Raw genomic sequence first — 19,782 nt, 5'->3', positions numbered from 1 at the left:
TTGGGAGTCGATTGAGTTGTCATGTGTTCCGGGGACTCGGTCCTTTCCAAAGTGGTGGGTAAGTAGCCCAAACAAAGATGAAAGCAAGCACAAACGGGAAGGCAATCAACCAGACACTTGGATCGCAACAGGGCCACAAGGAAAGTTGAGTGAGTAACTCATGATGCAATGTCACTATAAGAAGACTGGTGTATCGGTATTCACTGACCACTTCCTTTTTAACGGAAGACATTAACGTCACTTTACTGTTTGCCTGTCAGCATTCCAAAAGATCCGAGCGAATGTGTAGATACCTGTCACGGTACGTACCGGGGTAATTAGCTAGATGTGGGTTAATCGAACTCAGACGTGATTTAGGGTACTCCCCTATAAAGAGTCTCCCACTTTCCACAATCCACCAGTCAGCCTCAATTTCAATGGTCTACTAGTGAGAGAGTAGACAATAACCCTAGATACCTTCCTATACTCATAAAAGCTATCATAAGCCCATCACGGTTTGGCAAACGTCAAGGCAGACAGATGAACGAGCGTTCCTTCCATTGCATTTAAGAAGTTGAGGTGTGCCTGATGGGAGGCAACCGTGGGGGTGGAACCGAGCCCCGGGCGCTAGCAGGGGCTTTGGCCTCAGGGCGGCTGTGAGTGGCTGAGAAAAGTTCAGCGAGACTGGCAGACCCACCCTTGCATATGTGCATCTGGCCCGTGCTCACCTGTCGGCAGTGACGTGCTTTTAGGCTCGATCAAAGTTCCTTCTCAATACGGTTGACGGCCCATGCTGAACCATCTTTCAAACGTCTCTGGATGCCATCAACCTGGGGAATCCAGATGAACTTAGAGAAATCTAGTACTGTACGATTGAGTTCTGGCAGCTTCGGTCCAGAATAGTTCTCAGATTCAACAATCGGGCTTCATTTTTCACCCAAGCTCTCGAGCTATGATCTATCCATCTGTCCTGGATATGTACGCCACCATGGCTGCAACGGCGCTCTCTGGCCGTTTTTGACTCACCGGCATTTGGGGCTGAGTAGTCCTAGATCCCCAAGGTCAGCATAAACGCACAGTACCTTGGCTTTGCAGATAGCTTGGGTCAGCCACTAGGACAGCGCCGAGGCCAATCTCATAGGCCGCGAGCCAGTATGCCTCGAGTTCTATCTGCACCATTGTCGAGCCTGATGCAGCTTATGTAGCATCAGCTGTCAGGCTTCAGGCTTCAGCATCAAAGCAATAAGGCTGCCAATTGAAAAGGCACTGATTTACTTGATTCATCCCGTCTATCATCTCACCATCTTCACACTCAACTCAGTCCAGATTTTCAACCTTGGATATTCCACAACTTCCTATCACAGCGCAAGCGAATCGTCAAGATGCATCTGAGCGACATTCGCGACGTGTTTGACAAGGAGAATCTCTCGGAAAAGGCGTGGCAATTGCGTTGCAAGCTCCTCTCCCACAAAGAAGAAGTCGGCCGCCCCATTTCGGATATCGAGGGGAGTCTCTCCGACGATGACCCAAAGAAGCAGCACTCACCCAAGAACCCGACTTTCGGCGTTGATGCCACCGTTAAGACGTACTACGAGGGCAAGAACAGTTGCAATGGCATCTATGATTGGGTCGACTTTCCGCCCAAGCAGATGAGCAAAAAGGCCGCCGAGAGCCAAGACCGGCCCGCTATCAAAGTCTACAAGATCAAGGACGTCGAGAAGCCTGTCATGGCAGGTCGATACTCCTTGACCTATCACCAAATCTCCATCCAGAACCCGACCCTCGTCGCTGCTCTGGAGCCCATCTTCAAGAAGGAAGACGTACATCTCGACCCTAGCGACACGGCTATCTTTGAGGCCCCGTTTCGACCACTCTTCTTCTGCTACGATGAGATCCTCGAGCTGTACAAGACTACAGATGACAGCTCGCTCAAGGGGTACTTGCAGCTCCTGGTACGAACCCTGGACGACATGCTCGGCGAGACGCGCGAGAAGAAGCGCAAGCTGCAGGCCAGCGGTCTTATCAACTTCAAGATGGCCTGGACCTACTTCCCACGAGACTCGGTCGTCTACAGCAGTGCTCGGAACACGGAGCTGTTGTGCAAAGTAGAAGACACGGCGTACGAGAGGATGGACCAGGGCGTCTTCCTCAACATCAAGTGCAAGATCATGACCTTCAACGGGGAGAGCTTTGTGTGGTCCGAGCAGGAGCTTCAGATCCCCAAGTTCGCGGGGAATCGGCCCATACTTGAGCTCACTCACTACCCTCTGCAGTTCCACCTGAACAAGGAAGAACTACTACAGAGGACCCTGACAAGGGGCAAGAAGGTCTTGGATCTTCAGAGGCTGACGTATTGCACATACAACGGCATCGCGATGGGCCCGAAGAGCAAGCACAATGTAGAGGGCAGAATCCTCATTGACGTTGTCGGATTTAACAAGTACGAACGGACCCAGGGCAAGAGGGAAAACGATGACGCCGAGACGCGACGGAATCGTGTGACTAGGAAGCGCATTGTCTACGATGATCACGGCGAGCCGGAATCTGAAACGGAATTGAAGAAGCCAGTAGCCAAAAACGAGAGACATCTTGGCGAAAAGGGGCAGTTGAGGAACAAGGAAGAGATGCTCGCGCGTCCGGATGACCTCGTCTTCATGTCTCCATTGATTGAGGGGTTCGCCTTGAAGAACAAGCTTTGGCGTAAGTTGCTCACCTCCAACCACTTACTATTTACATGATTGACATCTTCAGTCGGCTTCTACGTCGAGGATATCGAGCCCATCGTCTGGAACGCTCAAGCATACGACCACTTAGTCTACGACGAGCAGCAAAAGGACCTCGTTCTCTCCTTCGTCGAGAATCACGGCCACGCGAATAAGAGCGCAATGGAAGACGTCATCGTCGGCAAGGGCCAAGGTCTCATCATCCTCCTTAGCGGTCCACCAGGAACCGGCAAGACACTCACAGCCGAAGCGGTCGCCGACAGGACCCAGCGCCCATTGTTCTATCTACAGGCCGAGGACCTCGGAATCAACCCCTCGACGCTGGGCGAGAAGATCAAGCGGGTATTCGAGATGGCCACCGAGTGGAATGCCGTGATCCTCCTCGATGAGGCGGATGTGTTCATGGCGGAGCGGAATCCCAACGACATTGCGCGCAATGAGCTCGTATCGATTTTCCTGCGCGAGCTGGAGTACTTCCGGGGTATCATCTTCTTGACGACGAACTTGTACAACACCATCGATACGGCGTTCAGAAGCAGAGTAAGCTTGCACTTGCTGTTCAAGGCGCTAAGCCCGGATGCGAGGGAGCTCATCTGGCGGAAGTTCCTCGGAAGGTTACCTCAGCAAGGCACCTCAACAGATGGAGCGGAGGACGCGAGGACGTTGCTCTCGGACGATGATATCAAGGAGCTTGGGCATTGGCAGCTCAATGGTCGTGAGATCAAGACGGCTGTCAAGATGGTGTCCAAGTGGTGCGATCACAAGAACTATGAGATGAGCCTGACTAGGCTAGAGAATGGCATTCGGGTGACGAGTCCCCATGCTTCGAAGCAAAAGGACTCGGGCGAGGATGATGATCTGTACAGTTAATCCGGTTGGATGGAGAGAATTGTCGGTATTTTTTTGTGGGTTACAGAAACAGCTTGAGCGGCCGAGGTCATAATGCAACACTGGTATCATCTGCTAGCCCTTCTCTAGATCCGAGTGTCGAAAGCATCTTCAATCAACTTCGCCTCCTCATCTTGATGGACCTTCTTCGAGCCAGTCGCAGCGGCAGCCCCCGTTCCCCGCCCAGCATAAACAATCTTCTTGCCCTCAAGGACGTTCGAGTTTCCAACAACAGTCTCAAGCCTATCGCGCATGTACTGCCACGCACCCCCATTATACGGCTCTTCTTGACACCACACAATCGTTTGCGCGTTTGGGCAAGACTACAAGTTCTCCCTGACCTCGGCCCAGGGAAAGGGGTGTAGTTCCTCGATGCGCGTGATGGCAACGTCCTTGATGCCCCTTGCGTTGCGATAGTTGTGGAGTGCTGTAAACTTGACCGCTGCAGAGGATTACGTGCTTGATCTCTCCGCGGGGGAGTAGACTATTTCTGTGCTCCGGGTCCTCGATTACGGGTTGAAAGGAAGATGTTCCCGTCAGGTCTGGGATGGGAGATCTGGCAATGGGGTGACGGAGAGGCGATTTTGAGAAGAATATGACAAGAGCTGAAAGTGTTAGCAGGCATCTCAGAGTGAACATCCAACAACTGATTGATGTAACTCACGTTTCTTCTCAGATGAGTAAACCTGCCTCCTCCTCAACGCATGGAACAGATTCGCCGGGGTTGTCATACACACAATTCTAACATTCCCCTCCCTCTTCGCCCTCTCCATATCTTCAGGCCAACTCCGCCCATCCTCGCTACCCAACTCCAAAAACCTGCCCAGCCTAGCAGACGAATGCTCCGGTACCTGACCATCATACCCATGCGGCAAAGACATGACAAGCCCAGACCGAAGCATCCACTCGGCCTCACCCGAAGTAATAAACTGATCAATGATAACCTGCGCGTTATTCGCAAAATCGCCAAACTGCGCCTCCCACACGACCAACGAGTCCCGCGCAGCCAGGGAGTACCCGTAATCGAACCCCAGGACGCCAAACTCGCTGAGCGGCGAGTTGATTGCGCTTTATGTCCCTGCGCCGGAAGCACCTAGGTTATTCAGCGGCGTGTACTTGGTGTGGGTGAGCTGGTCGTGTAGGACAGAGTGACGCTGGGAAAAGGTGCCTCGCTCGACGTCCTGACCGCTGATGCGGACGGACTTGCCGTCCGCGATGGCGGATCCGAAGGCGAGGGCTTCGGCTGTGGACCAGTCGACTTTGCCGTCGTCAAAGGCTTGTTTCTTTGCGGCGAGGATGCGTTGGAGGTTACGGTGGAGTTTGAAGTCTTCTGGGACGCTGGTGGTTGCGGTGGCGATGGTCGAGAGTGTGGCCTCGTCAACTGTATTCGTTGACGTAGAAGGGCTAGCGGATGAAAACAGATCCGAAGAGGCAGTCTTCATAGATCGGTTGGCTGGCTGCTTGCTTCTTGCAGGTTTCTCTGCTAGTTGCTCCCAGACCCAAGTCTTTTGCTGCTCCGCCACCTCGACGGACATCCCGCCCTCGTCGATCAGCTTGTCGATGTGAAGATCCATCAGCGGCTTCTGCTCGGCGATCCTCTTGTACATCTCAGGCTGAGTGAAACTGGCCTGATCAATCTCGTTATGTCCGAATCGCCGGTAGCAGTTGACATCGATGACGATGTCCGAACGGAACTCTGCCCTCCAATCTGCAGCCAGCTTACTGACGAACACAACGGCCTCCGAATCATCGCCGTTGACGTGGAATACCGGCGCCTCGATATACTTGGCCAAGTCGGTGCAGTATGGCGTAGACCTGGAGTCTGGAGAATCAGTCGTGAAGCCAATCTGATTATTCACAATGAACCGAATGGTACCGCCGACTTCGTATCCCTTTAGAGCCGAAAGACTGAGCGTGTCATACACAGTCCCCTGGCCAGAAAAGGCGGCGTCCCCATGGAGAGCCAAGCAAACCACCTTGGACTGATCAACATCGTTCTTCAAATGTTGCACCGCCTTGGCTTTGCCCTGCGCAACGGGATCAACAGCCTCCAAGTGGGAAGGATTCGGCAACATGGAGATACCAACCGTCTTCCCACCAACTGTCGCCCTCTCACCCTCCATGCCAAAGTGATACTTGACATCCCCAGTCTGCCCATTCGCCGGATCAAACTCCTCCGTGCCCGCAAATTGGCGGAATAGCGTCTCGTAATCTTTCCCGTAGATTGTGCTTATAAGGTTCATCCTCCCGCGGTGGCAGCTTCCGATAACGACGTCTTGTACGCCGTGAGCCTCTGCGCACCGGTCGATGAGTGCGGCTAGTCCAGGCGCCAGGCCTTCTGCGCCATCGAGGCCGAAACGCTTTTCGTTGGGGAACTTTGCGGCGAGGAAATGTTCGAGGGTTGTTGCCCAGATCAAGTTGTGGAGGATCTGCTTCTTTTCTTCGGGAGAGGGGGGCGAGGTAAGGTAGATTTCAGTGCGCTCACGGATCCATTGGCGTTGGTCGGGTCAGAGATGTGGTGGTATTCAACGCCGATGGAGCCGCAGTAGACCTCCTCGCAAGTGGCGATGATGTCGCGAAGTTTCATCGTCTTATGGCTTTGTGCGAGATGGAGAAGAATCTCTGGATCTAGGACAATCTCACGATCCAAGTCTGCGGCGGTGTAGCCGTACTTGCTCAGGTTTGTTGTGCTTGGGATATCATCGTGAGGCTTGATCGTCGTGTTGCTGACGCCTCCGAGGGGGTTGATCTTTGCGGCTGAATGGCCGTATTGCTGGAACGCTCGAACGATATTCTGGGTCTTGAGACGATCAATGAATTCACTCGCGTCGGTACTGGGGTGGGGTTTGATGGCTGGTGTGTGCCGGGGTGAGAGCAGGCCGGGTGGTGGCTGAAAGGCTTGCGTCGAATGTACAGAGGGATCTTCCATGTTGCTGAAATACGTATGCCATGATATATGAACGTTTTGAGGGTCCGTCTTCCAAGCGAGATACATTTCGTCGGCTTAGTTCGCTGTTCCACCTTGGAGAAAGGAGTCTATGGGACTCTGCATGGCCGCAGATCGTTAGCGGTGGAGAGACAACAGAGCAACTGTCGGTCGTGGCCTTACCGGTAGAACTCTTGGGTTCTCTGCTTCTGCTGTTGCAGGGTAGGATCTCCCATTTGAGGGCGTAAGTCTACATGATCTGGTGGAGGTGAACGCTCGACGACTACTCGACCCTTCATTTCCATTGACGCGGTGCGTGATGCCGCGGAAACTTAGAGAAGCAAAGGATGTAGCCCTCGTGCGGGAGAGGTTTCGTTGTGAATGGGCTCTGCAGAGAGAGCAAGCTGATCGAAGCATATTTTTAGTGGCTCAACTGGCGCTTGGTGATAGGTTCTAGCTTAGTGGAATCTTGAAGCTGGATGTGTGACAGAAATGGCGAGGTACGAAGGTCAGTTTGGCATTGTCTTCGTTCTCAATGCTCGTCTTTTCGATGACTGACGAACCCCGAAGTTTAGATGTAAAGTCAACATGGCCGCAAGTTGAACGCGACTTACACGCGGGAAGCGCCTGAGTAACGAACCCCACGTTAAAGGCACACCGTTGTCCATGCCGTCGGTCAACCTGAAGTTCAACCGAGTAGGCTACTCTGGCAGACTGTCGGCGTCTTACATCGCACTGAGTACATTTGAAATCAATCTAGAGACCATGCCGACGCGACTCTCCTCGCACGAAAGTGCGTGTATTGTCGTCAGCGGAAGGAAGGGTGGTTGAAAGTTGCCCTCGGATATCGAAGCCGAAGTTCTTGAGTGAGCCCCGCCATGCAAACAAAGCCAGCCTCCTCCGGCTTCTACACCCGAAAAGCCAACAATGACAGCAATACGTCTGGTGTGACTGAGAACTGAATCATGCCCAAGAGAAAATGCCGCCGGAGCGCCAATCTACCATATACCACTGCATGACGTGAGGGGAACCTTGGTCAACACTGGCTGAGAATTCGATCCCTACTGAGGGGTCGATGCCAAGCATCAACAGCCCAACTTCCATCAAGCCTATATGAACGAAGAGTGGTAGGGCGCGAGGAGTAGCAATTGGTAAAGGGCAATATGCTGGACGCTGGATTCTCCGGATTATCTATGCCCGAGCCCCCATCTAAGATTTCTAAGATGCAGCAGTGTATACCCCCCCCCACAATGCCCGCACCGCAATGCTGTCAGTCCAATCCCACTCCACCCATTTACAAAGTAAAATACAATCGGCACGATGCTACAAGAACCGTAGCCGTGCAGAGTCTATATCTCCTCTCCCACACTCTGTCTCCGCTCAATCCGATAGACACTGCATGCACTCAAACTGTGCTTAGAGAAGGAGAGTAGCGGGGTCCTCGACGTAACCCTTGACTGCACCAAGGAAGGCCTCGGCCTCGCGCTGCTCGATGAGGCGGTGGTCGTAGGTGACGGTGATGTACATCATGGGGCGGATCTCGAGCTTGCCATCGACGACGACGACGCGCTCCTTGATGCCGTTCATGTTGAAGATGGCGGCCTGGGGGTAGTTGATGACGGGGGTTCCGAAGAGGGAGCCAAAGATGCCGGGGTTGCTGATGGAGAAGTTGCCACCCTCGAGGTCGGGCATGGCGAGCTTGCTCTTGCGGGCCTGTAGTGTTCAATGTCAGAAATGCTGTCCTCTTCTAGAAAGCTGCGAGAAGAATGATGTAGCCCTCACCTTGTCAGCCAACTCAGCGACACCGCGCTCAATACCAACAATATCCAAGCTCTCCACGTTACGCAACACAGGCGTAACAAGACCCTTGGGCGCCGACACGGCAATGCTGATATCAACGTAATCCCTGTACTTGATAATCTCCTTCTCGGTATCCATAGCAGCGTTCATCTGGGGCACACGCTCCGCGGCAAGGCACGTCGCCTTGGTGAAGGCGCCCATGTAGCCCAGCTTGACGCCGTAGCGCTTCATGACGGCCTCCTTGTTCTTGGCGCGCCAGGCCATCAGGTTGGTCATGTCGACCTCCTCAATAGCCGTCAGCGACGCTGTCATGTTTTGCGACTGCTTGAGCTTCGTGGCAATGGTCTTGCGCATGCGCGGGAGCTTCTCGATGCGCTCGCCGCGGGAGAAGGAGCCCGTTGCGCCAAAAGGAACCTCGGAGGCGGGCTTTTGTTGTTGTTGCTCCTGCTGGGGAGCGGCGGGCTTGGATGGTGCCGCTGGCGCGGGCTTGCTCTCCTCCTTCTTGGGTGCCTCGGGCTTCTTTTTCTCCGGTGCGGCGGCGGGCTCGGGTTTGCTCTCGGGCTCGGCCTTCTTGGTCTCTTCCTTCTTCTCCGGCTGGGACTCCTTCTTCTCTGCAGGGGCGCCGCCCGTCTCCATGCGCGCGAGCTTCTGTCCGACCTCGACGGTATCGCCCTCAGCAACGAAGAGCTCGACGATAGTGCCCTCTCCGGGGGCGTTCACGGCGACATCGATCTTGTCCGTCTCGATGCTGGCAACCTCCTCGTCGGCCTCGACGCGGTCGCCGACCTGCTTGCCGATGGAGGCAATGGTACCCTCCGTGATGGACTCGGCCATTTGCGGGACGGTGATGATAACCTCGCCATGCTGGATGCGGGTGGTGCTGAATGAGCGGTATTGGGAGGAGGAGAGGGCGGGGTAGGCTTGGACAATCGGTCTCGAGGTAGTGCGCGTCGCGGTCGTAAGGGATCTCGTCGTTGTGGTTGTCGGTTTTGATGCTGCGCTGGTGATCTGGGTGCGAGCTGCGGATGCGAGTCTAGGAGCCGCGGAGGGCTTGGCCAGGCGGCCGACGGCTTGGAGCTGGGAGCGCATCATTTTGTCGGATAAAAGGGGAGGGAAACGTGGTGGTTGAGCGCCCGACGATCCTCGACGAGTTGTTTGGGTGTTTCTGGTGGTGTTGAATGAGTCTTTGACCCTGGTCAGGGAAAAGGGACTCGGAAAATCGTAGTGGAAAATTGACGTTGGAGCTTTGCTGGGCGCTGTGACAGAATCACCTGCCGCTTTAGACCACGGGGGCAGATAGCTTTGTGAGGTAGGTACCGTCGGAAGGTACATGTATCGTGAACATGGGAGCTACGTCAGGTACTTGGACTGATTTAGTTACTCGTCTAACACGAGTTGCTATCTCCTAAAATGCCATAGATATGCCAGATATTAATCGCTAATTCGAAGCATCTTTGGAATGCAGCATCGTCTACTTTGCAAGGTGCAGTGATAATTTTGGATGCATCTACTTTGCTTTTATCAGGTAAGGTAGGTAGGTCACTTATTTTTGGCCTTTGACTACTCTCCTAGGATCGAAAAGAACCTCTTCCGAGATACGTACGGTTCCTGAATCCATGTAAACCTATCTCTAGATGACTATTTCATCCCAATCTCCGTGGGAGATGTCGTGTCTCTAGTTGAAGGTCAACAGTAACATGACAAAAGCAGCAGCGCATTCGGTGTCCCCCGGTAACCATCTGGGAAGAAATCGGAAAGGCTCCGCATCCGCATCCCGGGACAGCGTCCCGAGTGGATCCATAGCTTGCCAAACACCGCCGCTCCATTGGCCAATGCATCACCCGCATTTGACAGCCGATGACAGGGACAAAAGTACGTACCCGCTTACAGGGGTTTTCGGCTTCTCTTACTCATTCATCCCTTACGGTTTACCCGGCCAGACGGCTTCTTCTCCTCCGACTTCAATTCACCATCGTTCCCCTTTCTCTGCATCACCCCTGTTGATTCTCAGGCACGGTGGATGATTTATGCGCCAGTCAGATGTCTTAGTCATCACATCTCGGCCGCATGGTTACACAGGGGTGCTCAGAGCTTGAAGTCAGAAAAGCAAAAAAAAAAAAGTCAATTAATGGTCCGAGCTTGTCCACTCACATGCTTCAAGAAATCGAGGTTATTCACAACCGTGACTCGTGAGCATCAGGACTCTCCAACCAGCGCAATGGCTGCAAAAGATCCTCAAACACCCAGCGGCAGCAATGCAAGAGTCGCATACCTAACCCTCTACAATACTCTCTTTGCAGCACTATGGGCATCCATCTTCCTAACCGTCGCCTCGACCGCCTTATCCCAGGGTAGACTCGCAATCTACCAAGCCGCCGAACCGCGCTCGCGATGGGTGCAGACGCTAACCCTCATTGAGGTTGTTCATTCCGCCGTGGGTGAGTAACTACATACCCCCATCACTCCCCCGAGATGAGATACCACGCACGTGAAGACCAACTCGAACTGACTCAATCTCAGGCCTCGTCAAATCCCCAGTCGGCACAACAGCCCTCCAAGTCATCGCCCGCACCATCATCGTCTGGATGGTCTGCTACAGCTTCCCCGAGACCACGGCGTCTTCCGCCGCATACGTGGCGCTGCTGCTCTCGTGGGCGACGGCTGATACCGTGCGCTATGCCTACCTTGCGCTGAACTTGCATGGCAAGGCGTCTGATGCCCTTGTTTGGGTGCGGTAAGTATATGCAGGCCTTGCGTTTCTCCGTTCTTGTGGTTGTGGTTAGGGCGGTTTGGGCTGACGACGATTGCCAGATACACCATGTTCTACCCCTTATACCCCATCGGCATCGCCTCGGAATTCTGGCTCCTGTCCCTCGCTATCGACCCTGCTTCCCGCATCAGTGCCTTCATCCCGCCTGTGTTCTCCTTTTGCTTGTTGTTGTACATCCCCGGTAAGTATACCATGATCCTGTTATTTGAATCCCCACGACTCGCTTTCTCGTTGCTGACACGTCCGTCTGGGGCTAGGATCTTACACCATGTACACCTACATGATCAAGCAGCGCAAGAAGACACTCGCAAAGATGAAGAAGACGCAATAGCTGCACAGTCTTTTGGCCTTGTAGAAGCGATGTTCTTACTCGAAGTAGTGCGTGTTGGGAGGGAGTAGCTGCTACCTAGTACTCGGCGTTTATTTAATATTAGACGCAGGCAAGATTAGCTTGCAACTAGCATGTCTTCTACTTTGAGCGTGGATTTAAACAAAATGCGTACGAAGTTCCAGCCCTCACGCACCAATCCTCGGTGATACACGCACATATCATGCCCAGTCTCACAAGCTGTACTGGAACGCCTTGTCCTGCACATCCGTCTAGTCAGAATCAACCGCAACACCCATCTGCACCGCCTGCTCTCCCCCATCATGCCCGCCAACATCATACTCATACCTCCCCTCCGCAGCAAGCCTATCCGTCCTCGCATTTCCCCTCCTCAAAACGACTCCATACACCGCATACGTGACAATCAACCCCACCCAGCTCGCAATTAACAAGATACATCCCTTGGTATACCTAGGCGCGTCCCTCTCCGTCCAAGCCTGCGGGGAGACAATACACCCAACACAGTACACGATAAAGAACCCCGCGCTAACAACGCTCTTCTTGGTGTTCCCTTTGACGTTAGAAGCCATCATTGATGCCGTAGAGCTGAGAAGCGCACTGCAGCACGCCGCGAGCAGGTGCTCGCCACGATGCACCACTCCGCGCCGTGTAGAGGTAGTGCGAGGAGCATGGCGGAGCCGAGGAGCGGGACGAGGGAGAGGCCGATGGAGGTGTAGATTCGCGTGCCGGGAAGGAATCGCGGGATGAGGGCGCTAGCCCAGATCATTATGAAGCTGATTGCGCCGCCGGGGAGGCCGACGAGCATTGTCGTGAAGGGGGAGTAGCCGAAGCCGTTGATGACGAGGGAAGAGAACTGTATGACGGAGTGTCAGGTCTGTTCGTTAATAAAGAGAGTGAGGGGAATGTTTACCTTGAGAATAGGAGTCGTCAGTGTGATGCAAAGCGCCATCGTGAAATACAGCCACGTCACTGGCTGCCTCAACGCCTCATACATCTGCTTTGTGTTGAACTACGCGCGATCCCTAGTCCCACGATCAAGAGCCAGCCTCCTCGTCGCAATCTCTCTCTCCCTCTTGTTCAAGAACCACGCTGTAGTAGTATCCCTGGGCATAAGCACACAAAACGCAACACCACACGCCGCCGTCAGCCCGCCGCTGGTAAGAAACATAACTCTCCACTTCTCGAGCACCATCGCCGACGCGCCGCCGATCCCGTACATCATCAGCGCGCCGAGCACCTGCGAGACGCCCGACATGGACACCCACGTCGCGACGCGGATCGGGTGCTCGCGGCGGCGGTACCAGTTTGACGTGATGATGATGAAGGCCGGGGACACGGCGCCCTCTGCGAAGCCGAGGAAGAAGCGAGCTGCCGCGAGGCCTGCGAAATCGTGCGTTGCGCCGAGGGTCATTCCGACGGCGCCCCAGGCGATGATTGTGATTCCGACGAAGAGAGTTATGGGGAGGCGGCCCATGAGGTAGGCGGCGGGGTACTCGGAGCATAGCTGGCCGAAGTAGAAGAGGGATATGATCCAGGAGAAGTCTTGGCCTGTTAGGTGGAGGTCTTTGCGGAGGCCAAAAACTGAGCCGTAGTTGATGGATTGCTTGTCGAGATCTGATGGCGCGTACAGTTAAAACGAGGGCATTCAGGAGAGTTCATGGAGGTAAACTTACACTGGAAGAAATAGACAAACGCCATGAGGGGCATCAATACTCGATCGAGCTTTCGAGCGAGAGCTGCTTCCTCCTCGGGGCTGATTTGCTCAAATGCTACATGTTCCTCGTCTTGCTTCTTGGTCATCTCTAGCTCTTCAGCCGTGGCAGCTTGCGGATCTTCTTTTGTATTCGCCATTTCTCGTAGCCAAGTCGACAACTAAGACAGGTTGATGCTCGGAGGCCGTCTTTCGGTGAGGCGCGTTAGTCACACGATCAAGTAGTCGGCGGCAACTGTGTCAACTCTTCTGCTCAATGAAAAGAGACTGGGATCCTGATAAGATAGTCTCCCGTCAAGATTTGAGAGGTTCAGAAGTCAAGTGACAATCAGGAAGGGATCTCGTATGATCTTAAGTAGTCGTACTGCCTGCTTTCTCGTTGTCTGCTTCCAGGATGGGCTATCCTAGGTACCTGGGGAAACACACGGTCCGTCGTGGGGGTTAGGAGATTGCGGGGTTTGCCCCAGACTCTCCGCAATCCGGCAAACGTGGAGAAGACAGACCGAGCCTCGCGATATGCCCAGGACCTGCAGCCAGAGGTCTCTGCTATCGGCCGGCTGTTTCGTGCGCGGAACCCTGGGCCGGAGACTATGAGTCTACTTGCCCTCGGGAACCACACCCGAGAACTAGTGCAGATCATCCGCTTCGAGGCAGACTGATAGCGTTGAGCTAGACGTGATGGTCACTGAAACAGTGTCATTCGGGACTGGGAAGTTACCGAGGCAGGGTGAAGTTGCCGGGCTACAGCCAACCCGCGCCAGACTCTTTTCCATGTACTGTTTCCGTTGGGAGCCTGAAAGTACAATGATCATTGTTGGCTGCCCCATGGAATCTGGTTTTCGAGCGCTTCCCAATCCGTCTGCTCGACGCCAGTGAACGAGAACCCTGGGGTGTGGTACACCCAGTACAGGCTGTCCTCGCCCTCCAGCGGTATGCTCGCCAAATCGGCGCCACTGAAGCCGAAGTCGTGTTGACCATCTGGATCATGGGCTCCCGATACTGGCTCGACGTTCTCCTGGGTTCTAGATAGTCCCTGAGCGCTCGGTGTTGCCGGACCGTCGATGGCTGATGGTCCTTCCGGGGCCACATCAACGTTTCCGTACCCACTCGAATACGAAAACTTCTGCGTCAGAAGATCTATGAACGACTGATGGGGAGTCTGGCCGCCAGACTGGTGGACGGGTAGAGCGAGATGCGTACACATCTGATCGAGTTCCGCCAAGCGACTGGCCGCAGTTCGATTACCTAGGGCTACGAGATACCTGAGAATGGCCCTTGACCCGTCGATGCCTTTGTGCCCAAGTAGGTTGCCTGGATCTATGGCCTCAACGAGGACGAATACATAGCCCACGGAGAATGTCGCATCTAGATCGAGGGATGCGTTTTTTGCTGTGCATCAAAGATCTTTAACGAGAAAGGGCGTATTAGAGTACAATACTAGACTCACCGAGTATACCTCTCTTCTGGAGCTCTTGTAGAATAACGAGGGTCTTGCTTGCGGTTTCGACACATATCTCAGCGAGGCGTACCAGTGCCGGACTGACGTCACTACGGGAGCCGTCACGCTCTGGATCGCGACTATTTCGAGCCATGTAGAGCAAGATTGGCCGAACGGTATGGATCACAGCCTATGTGCGTTAGTAAACATCTCCTGTCTCTAAAAGCTGATCATTGAGTACCGAGTAGACCGAGATATGCAAGCTGGAGCTAGTTCTTGATACTGTGGTCGCTGCTTCCATGAAGATCCGTCCTGCAACGGTCAAACCCGAGGGCTTAATCTCCATTGAGTACTCTGGAGGCATAGTCTTCTCCACTTCGTACAGTGAGTGTAGGATATCTTGGACGTTGTTGATGAAGGTCGCCTCGGGGTCTTCCCTTTGCGAGTAGATCGCTGTCATGAAGTCAGTCTTGTTCCATTGAAGTTGTATCAAATGCATGGAAACTGGCTGGCGGTTATCTTGCCAGTGACCCTTGCCGCTTGAACATTTACGCCTAACGCTGTAGAAGATGGGAAGCCCAGCACCTCGTATGGTGGTTTTGTGGTTATCGCGTAGTCTTCTACGGACATGGGAAATCCTCCTGCAGCGCATAGCCTCCTGGGTAGAGAGTCAGCTGCCTGTAGCTTCAGTCCGGGGCAAGACTTGATGATTGAGTATCTACCTTTCCTGCATGTAAATTGACCACCACAACCTGTTCCTATGAACGCTGTCCGACCGCCGTAGGTTCTGACTTGTGTTTGCTCGGTGCATGCCATGGCTGATGGCCAGTCGCAAAGCAGTGTTGGACTACACGAGTAAGCAACCCAATCTTGCGGATGCCAAGCCGGACTCAACTTACATGCAGATATGCATCATCCTTTTGATCCGTAATCTGTAGGTATAACGCAGTTAAAGCCATGATTTCCACCTCAATGATACCATGCTTCCGCATATCACTCAGCAAAGGCGTCCTTTTCACTGCCTCCCGGAAGAACATCGTCCCCGGAAGCCCTCCATCCTCATCATCCTGTCCCTGTAGTAGCCTCCCGACCGCAAAGACAAGTAGTGCCTCCACTATCCAGGTCTGCGGCAACCGCATGTCGGCAGTGGACTCCTGATACAAGATGGACAGATTATCCGAAAAAGCACGCACGTCAAAGAGCTGCTGCGAAATGCCGACATTGAAGACCACGATATCGAGCATCGCATGGGCTTCCTCCTCCGTCGGCCACTGGCTTCCGATCGCTATCTCTAGTGTGCATCTATCGATGTGCGGAAGCAGAGTCACGGCGTTGATGGTGGACCTCGGACTGGCGGCTGAGCCGGGGTTGGAGCGGGAGACTAGGAGTGTCTTAATTTCGGATCCGAAGGTCTCGCTCGAGGAGAGAGCAGACTCGGGTACAATTTCTATGCGCCGGGATTAGTATCCGAGGCACAAAAATGTTGTCTGAGGGTCGGTATATAAGAGTACACTTACCTCTGCCTACCTGGGCCTCTGAGGTTCTCGTTCTTTCGAGGGTAGGGGATATTGCTGTTTGAGACATCGTCGGCACAGGCTGGACCAGTGTAGCGGGTGATGGAATTGTGCTGTCACCATCTGGATGGTCGTCAATATGCATGACTGTGATTTCATTCGAAGAATCTTCGACATCATGCAACTGCGCTGAAGCAGCGATCTCGGGAGCCGACTTCTCTCTACTTCGTCGCTCATAATAGGCAACTTTATCCTCGAGCTAGCGTATCTGTCTGCATCATGTTATTTCAATTTCAGCTACCACGTTACCCCCCATTGATGTCGGAAGTGAGCACCTGCAATGAGCCCGGGGTAAAACCTACGAGATGGAATACAACTTCCTCTTCTCCGAAGCGGAAAACACACAATCCAGCCCCCGCTTGGAGCAGTACTTGCAAGGCCGTTGACCGGAGCACTTGACCTTCTTGTCCCGACAAATTTGGCACGCATTGGATGTGCGAGCAGCCTCGGCTTGAGAAGCCGAGCGGAAGCGTCTGGTTGATGCCGTCGGCGTTGAAGCGCCCACCGCTGGTGGGCTTGCTGGTTTCCGGGTGCTGGTTCGACGATTCGGTCTCAAATCGACGTCCATATCTATCATATTCTTGAAATATTCCAACGTCTCTGCCAAGATATCGTTGCCGCGAATCAGAGATCTGGGGAATCGGATCGAGTGCTTGTGCGGTGTTGTTGGGGTAAAGGGGAGACATATCCGTGGGACGTTGTTCATGGGACGAAGTTGATTTAGTGGGTTGTGGGGCCGGCGCTCGGCAATTTGCACGCTAATTGAGGTGCACCTGAGTTTGGCTGTGTGTGAATTTGACTAAGTAATTATTGTCGTAGGGTATATATGGCGTTAATTACTGCCCGTAACTAACGGCGTCGTTTTTCCGACAATTATCGAAAAGAATATATACATGAAAGTGCGCCTGTGACAGATAGGCTCATGAAAATTGTTCGTCGCCTTTACTATAGCAAGGCGCCTAATTATGTCTAAAGAGAATAGAAAACTTCCTGTCTCGTCGTCGACGCACGCCTCAAGGTGAGTCGTACTTCAGGTACGCGCCGCTGCCCGTATCATGCGTCAAGTTCGTCTGCACAATGCGACCGTTCTTCAGGCTGCCACTCTCAGCAAGACCTCCAACAGCCGCAGAGCCGTTCAAACGATGTAGCTTATTCTCGCCAGCCAGTACAGTAAAGTTGGCCAAGGAGATTTCGTATCCTTGCTTGATCCTCGTCGTCGGGATACCAAAGAAAGAAGCATTCACAGCATCGTAGTCAATGCTGAGCTCGTAGTAGCCCCTGTAAAATAGGTCCTGCCACTGCAACTCGCGGTTCGCAGCCGTAAGCCACGCAGATCCCGCATTCGCCGCCGCCAGCGAGACATTCTGTCCAATCGGGCACGGTGAGCTCACAGCCGAGCCCGCGAACTCGACGCCGACGGATCCGGAGCCCGTGCTCTGGTCGTACTCGTGCTCGCCGAGCCAAACAAGATCGGAAACCCACGAGGCGTGCGAGTCACCTGCGAGGAAGATATTGTTGCCGACGTTTTGCTCGTACAGGACCTGGAAGGTGCGGTTGCGGTTGGCTTGGTATCCGTCCCATTGGTCGTAGTTCATCGGGTTCTCGGCACCGAGGGCCAGGCTCTGATTCATGCGGCTGAAGATGATTTGGTTGCCGATGACGCGCCAGGTCGCGCCGCGGGTGGAGCTTTGGCGGAGGGTTTTGTAGAACCAGGCTTCTTGGCGGGGGCCCATGAGGGAACGGCTTGCATCGTTGGAGATGGCGTGGATATAATTGGTGTTGGTGTAGACATCGGTGATCTATGGTAGGGAATATTAGAAAGGCTCTGAAAGCCTCGCGTGAGGAGGGGACTACTTACAGCGCGATCATACTGGCGAGTATCCAGCATGACAAGGTCGAAGAGGTTGCCAAAGTTGAACTCTCTCCAGATGCGGAGGTTGTCATCCATATCGACTTGGCGAATGGGCACTTTGATGGCGTTAGCATCGGTATCATTTTTGGGAAAGACTTAAACATACTCCACTCAAAGTATGCGCGAACGGCGTTCATCTTGCGCTGATCAACCGAGACACCTCCATCAGCGATGAAAGATTCTTCAGTGTTGTTGAGCTCAGACGCTCCATCTCTCCACGTATTGTCCGAGACCTCTGTTTTCAGTTAGTCTCAGGCTTCACATGACAAGGGAGAGCTGTTACGGACCGTGGTCATCCCAAACGGGGATCCAGGGGAAACTCTGGTGGCTGGCAACCAAGTCCAGGTCCGTTCTGTAGGTTGCAATACGCTTGCGGTAGTCATACAAACTGCACAACAGTCAACTTCAGTTGTCCGCTTGTGAAGCTTCGAGCGTTACTTACGTGTAGATCTGGCGATCAGGAAGAGGGATTCTATCGATTGAGTTGCCCCAACCGTACTCGCCGTTGCCGTACTCGTAGATGTAGTCTCCAAGATGTATAACATAGTCAACTGAGTCCTTCCGAACTGGGTTGCCGTACGCATTGAAGAAACCGAAAGCTTCGCAGAGTTAGTCCGGAAATTCAATCACTCCTAATTTGGGTACGGCGCGATGACGTACGGTAGTTGCTGCAGGAATAGACGGCAAGCTTGATTGGTGTTTCAACTCGGGAGTTCTTTGAAGGGATCGTCTTTGTGCGGCCAATCGGGGAAGTCTTGTTGGAATTGCAGATACCAAACTGATAGTCTTTCCTGCGTGTTAACTACTCTCCTTGGACAAGTCTGAACAATCGCGACTTACAGTAGACCGTGAAAGGCGCCAACCGCTTGGCCTCAACCTTGACAGTGTAATCCACGTCAGAGCTCGTGTAAGCAGTACCCGAGTCAACAACAGAATCAAGGCTCTTGCTCGCGCCGATTTTCCAGTCGATGCAGACCGGCGAGTCGCTCTTCTTCACGTAGTCCTCGTTGCTGTGGTCGTAAAGAGGAACGTAGCCGCTGACGGTCAGATTGCTCTTGTCATTGTCGGCTGTCGGAGCAGCACGCGTCCACAAGATGACGCTGTCCTCATACGGGTCGCCGGACGCTACGCCGTGCGTGAAGTTGAGCTTGGTCGGGTCCCAATGGGAGTTGGCGTAAGTACGCTTGGCGACCTTGTTGATGGAGACACCGAGCGAGGCATGGTGCTTGGATGGCGACAGGTAGTTGAGGTTACCCGTGAAGGCGCCCGATGCCGCAGTGGCCAGGGCCAAGACAGCAAAGATGGGCTGAACCATACTGACTGTGCCTATCAATGTCTAGGAAATTGAGGTGCCGATGACTTGACCGCGAAGAGCTGATCAGTTGGTTGCCAAACAAGAGCCATCGATAAGCTTTAACGGCGGAGGCCGCCATTTATGAGCTCTTATTGACATTTGGTTCCTGGAGCGAGGTACCAAGGATGAGCTTCCGCAACTTCCATCCCAGGCCGTTTATTTCTCGCTCTGAATGGACGCTCGCCACGTGCTTTCTTCAGATGGCCGGGCTCGTGGGTAATCATCTCAGCAATGATTGGACATTGAATCCCTTCGCCGGACATCAGAAATCGTTAGTCTTCTCTCAATGACGACAATTACCAGGGATTATCGTAGAGTAGCATTCGCGAACCCCTCTTCTTATCAATCGTGCATGCTG

At 53.6% G+C, this 19,782-nt stretch overlaps 7 protein-coding genes across 7 annotated transcripts; 2 read left to right on the top strand and 5 right to left on the bottom strand.

The window, feature by feature from the left end:
- Nucleotides 1-1,361: 1,361 nt before the first annotated feature.
- On the top strand, nt 1,362-3,572 carry BDP81DRAFT_327791 (ATPase; the record flags this gene model as incomplete). Its single annotated transcript, XM_060585161.1, has 2 exons — nt 1,362-2,679; nt 2,731-3,572. The coding sequence occupies 2 exons, from the start codon at nt 1,362-1,364 to the stop codon at nt 3,570-3,572; spliced, it is 2,160 nt and encodes a 719-aa protein (XP_060441535.1).
- A 104-nt stretch (nt 3,573-3,676) lies between these two features.
- Nucleotides 3,677-6,585, bottom strand: BDP81DRAFT_499292 (oxoglutarate dehydrogenase; the record flags this gene model as incomplete). The annotated part of the gene is made up of 6 exons (XM_060595481.1): nt 3,677-3,871; nt 3,932-3,982; nt 4,026-4,195; nt 4,255-4,658; nt 4,707-6,025; nt 6,076-6,585. The coding sequence occupies 6 exons, from the start codon at nt 6,583-6,585 to the stop codon at nt 3,677-3,679; spliced, it is 2,649 nt and encodes an 882-aa protein (XP_060441534.1).
- Nucleotides 6,586-7,932: 1,347 nt separating this feature from the next.
- BDP81DRAFT_328218 (uncharacterized protein) lies at nt 7,933-9,408 on the bottom strand (the record flags this gene model as incomplete). The annotated part of the gene is made up of 2 exons (XM_060585194.1): nt 7,933-8,229; nt 8,299-9,408. The coding sequence occupies 2 exons, from the start codon at nt 9,406-9,408 to the stop codon at nt 7,933-7,935; spliced, it is 1,407 nt and encodes a 468-aa protein (XP_060441533.1).
- Nucleotides 9,409-10,534: 1,126 nt separating this feature from the next.
- BDP81DRAFT_464027 (tyrosine phosphatase-like protein) lies at nt 10,535-11,417 on the top strand (the record flags this gene model as incomplete). Its single annotated transcript, XM_060594104.1, has 4 exons — nt 10,535-10,754; nt 10,837-11,050; nt 11,128-11,267; nt 11,344-11,417. 4 exons carry the CDS (start codon nt 10,535-10,537, stop codon nt 11,415-11,417), a joined length of 648 nt encoding a protein of 215 aa, XP_060441532.1.
- Nucleotides 11,418-11,686: 269 nt separating this feature from the next.
- BDP81DRAFT_464026 (major facilitator superfamily domain-containing protein) lies at nt 11,687-13,235 on the bottom strand (the record flags this gene model as incomplete). Its single annotated transcript, XM_060594103.1, has 5 exons — nt 11,687-12,032; nt 12,071-12,288; nt 12,346-12,412; nt 12,449-13,049; nt 13,109-13,235. 5 exons carry the CDS (start codon nt 13,233-13,235, stop codon nt 11,687-11,689), a joined length of 1,359 nt encoding a protein of 452 aa, XP_060441531.1.
- A 719-nt stretch (nt 13,236-13,954) lies between these two features.
- On the bottom strand, nt 13,955-15,828 carry BDP81DRAFT_328235 (uncharacterized protein; the record flags this gene model as incomplete). Its single annotated transcript, XM_060585197.1, has 7 exons — nt 13,955-14,535; nt 14,594-14,774; nt 14,826-15,053; nt 15,116-15,242; nt 15,307-15,431; nt 15,484-15,667; nt 15,719-15,828. 7 exons carry the CDS (start codon nt 15,826-15,828, stop codon nt 13,955-13,957), a joined length of 1,536 nt encoding a protein of 511 aa, XP_060441530.1.
- Nucleotides 15,829-17,171: 1,343 nt separating this feature from the next.
- On the bottom strand, nt 17,172-19,385 carry BDP81DRAFT_499276 (PhoD-like phosphatase; the record flags this gene model as incomplete). The annotated part of the gene is made up of 7 exons (XM_060595480.1): nt 17,172-17,957; nt 18,017-18,126; nt 18,177-18,305; nt 18,358-18,458; nt 18,513-18,669; nt 18,731-18,856; nt 18,911-19,385. The coding sequence occupies 7 exons, from the start codon at nt 19,383-19,385 to the stop codon at nt 17,172-17,174; spliced, it is 1,884 nt and encodes a 627-aa protein (XP_060441529.1).
- Nucleotides 19,386-19,782: the final 397 nt, after the last annotated feature.

Source organism: Colletotrichum phormii, assembly GCF_030913505.1.
Source record: "Colletotrichum phormii strain CBS 102054 chromosome Unknown BDP81scaffold_20, whole genome shotgun sequence".
NCBI lineage: Eukaryota > Fungi > Ascomycota > Sordariomycetes > Glomerellales > Glomerellaceae > Colletotrichum > Colletotrichum phormii.
The sequence above is the reverse complement of the archived record's forward strand: the minus strand, read 5'-3'. Positions and strand labels throughout refer to the sequence as shown.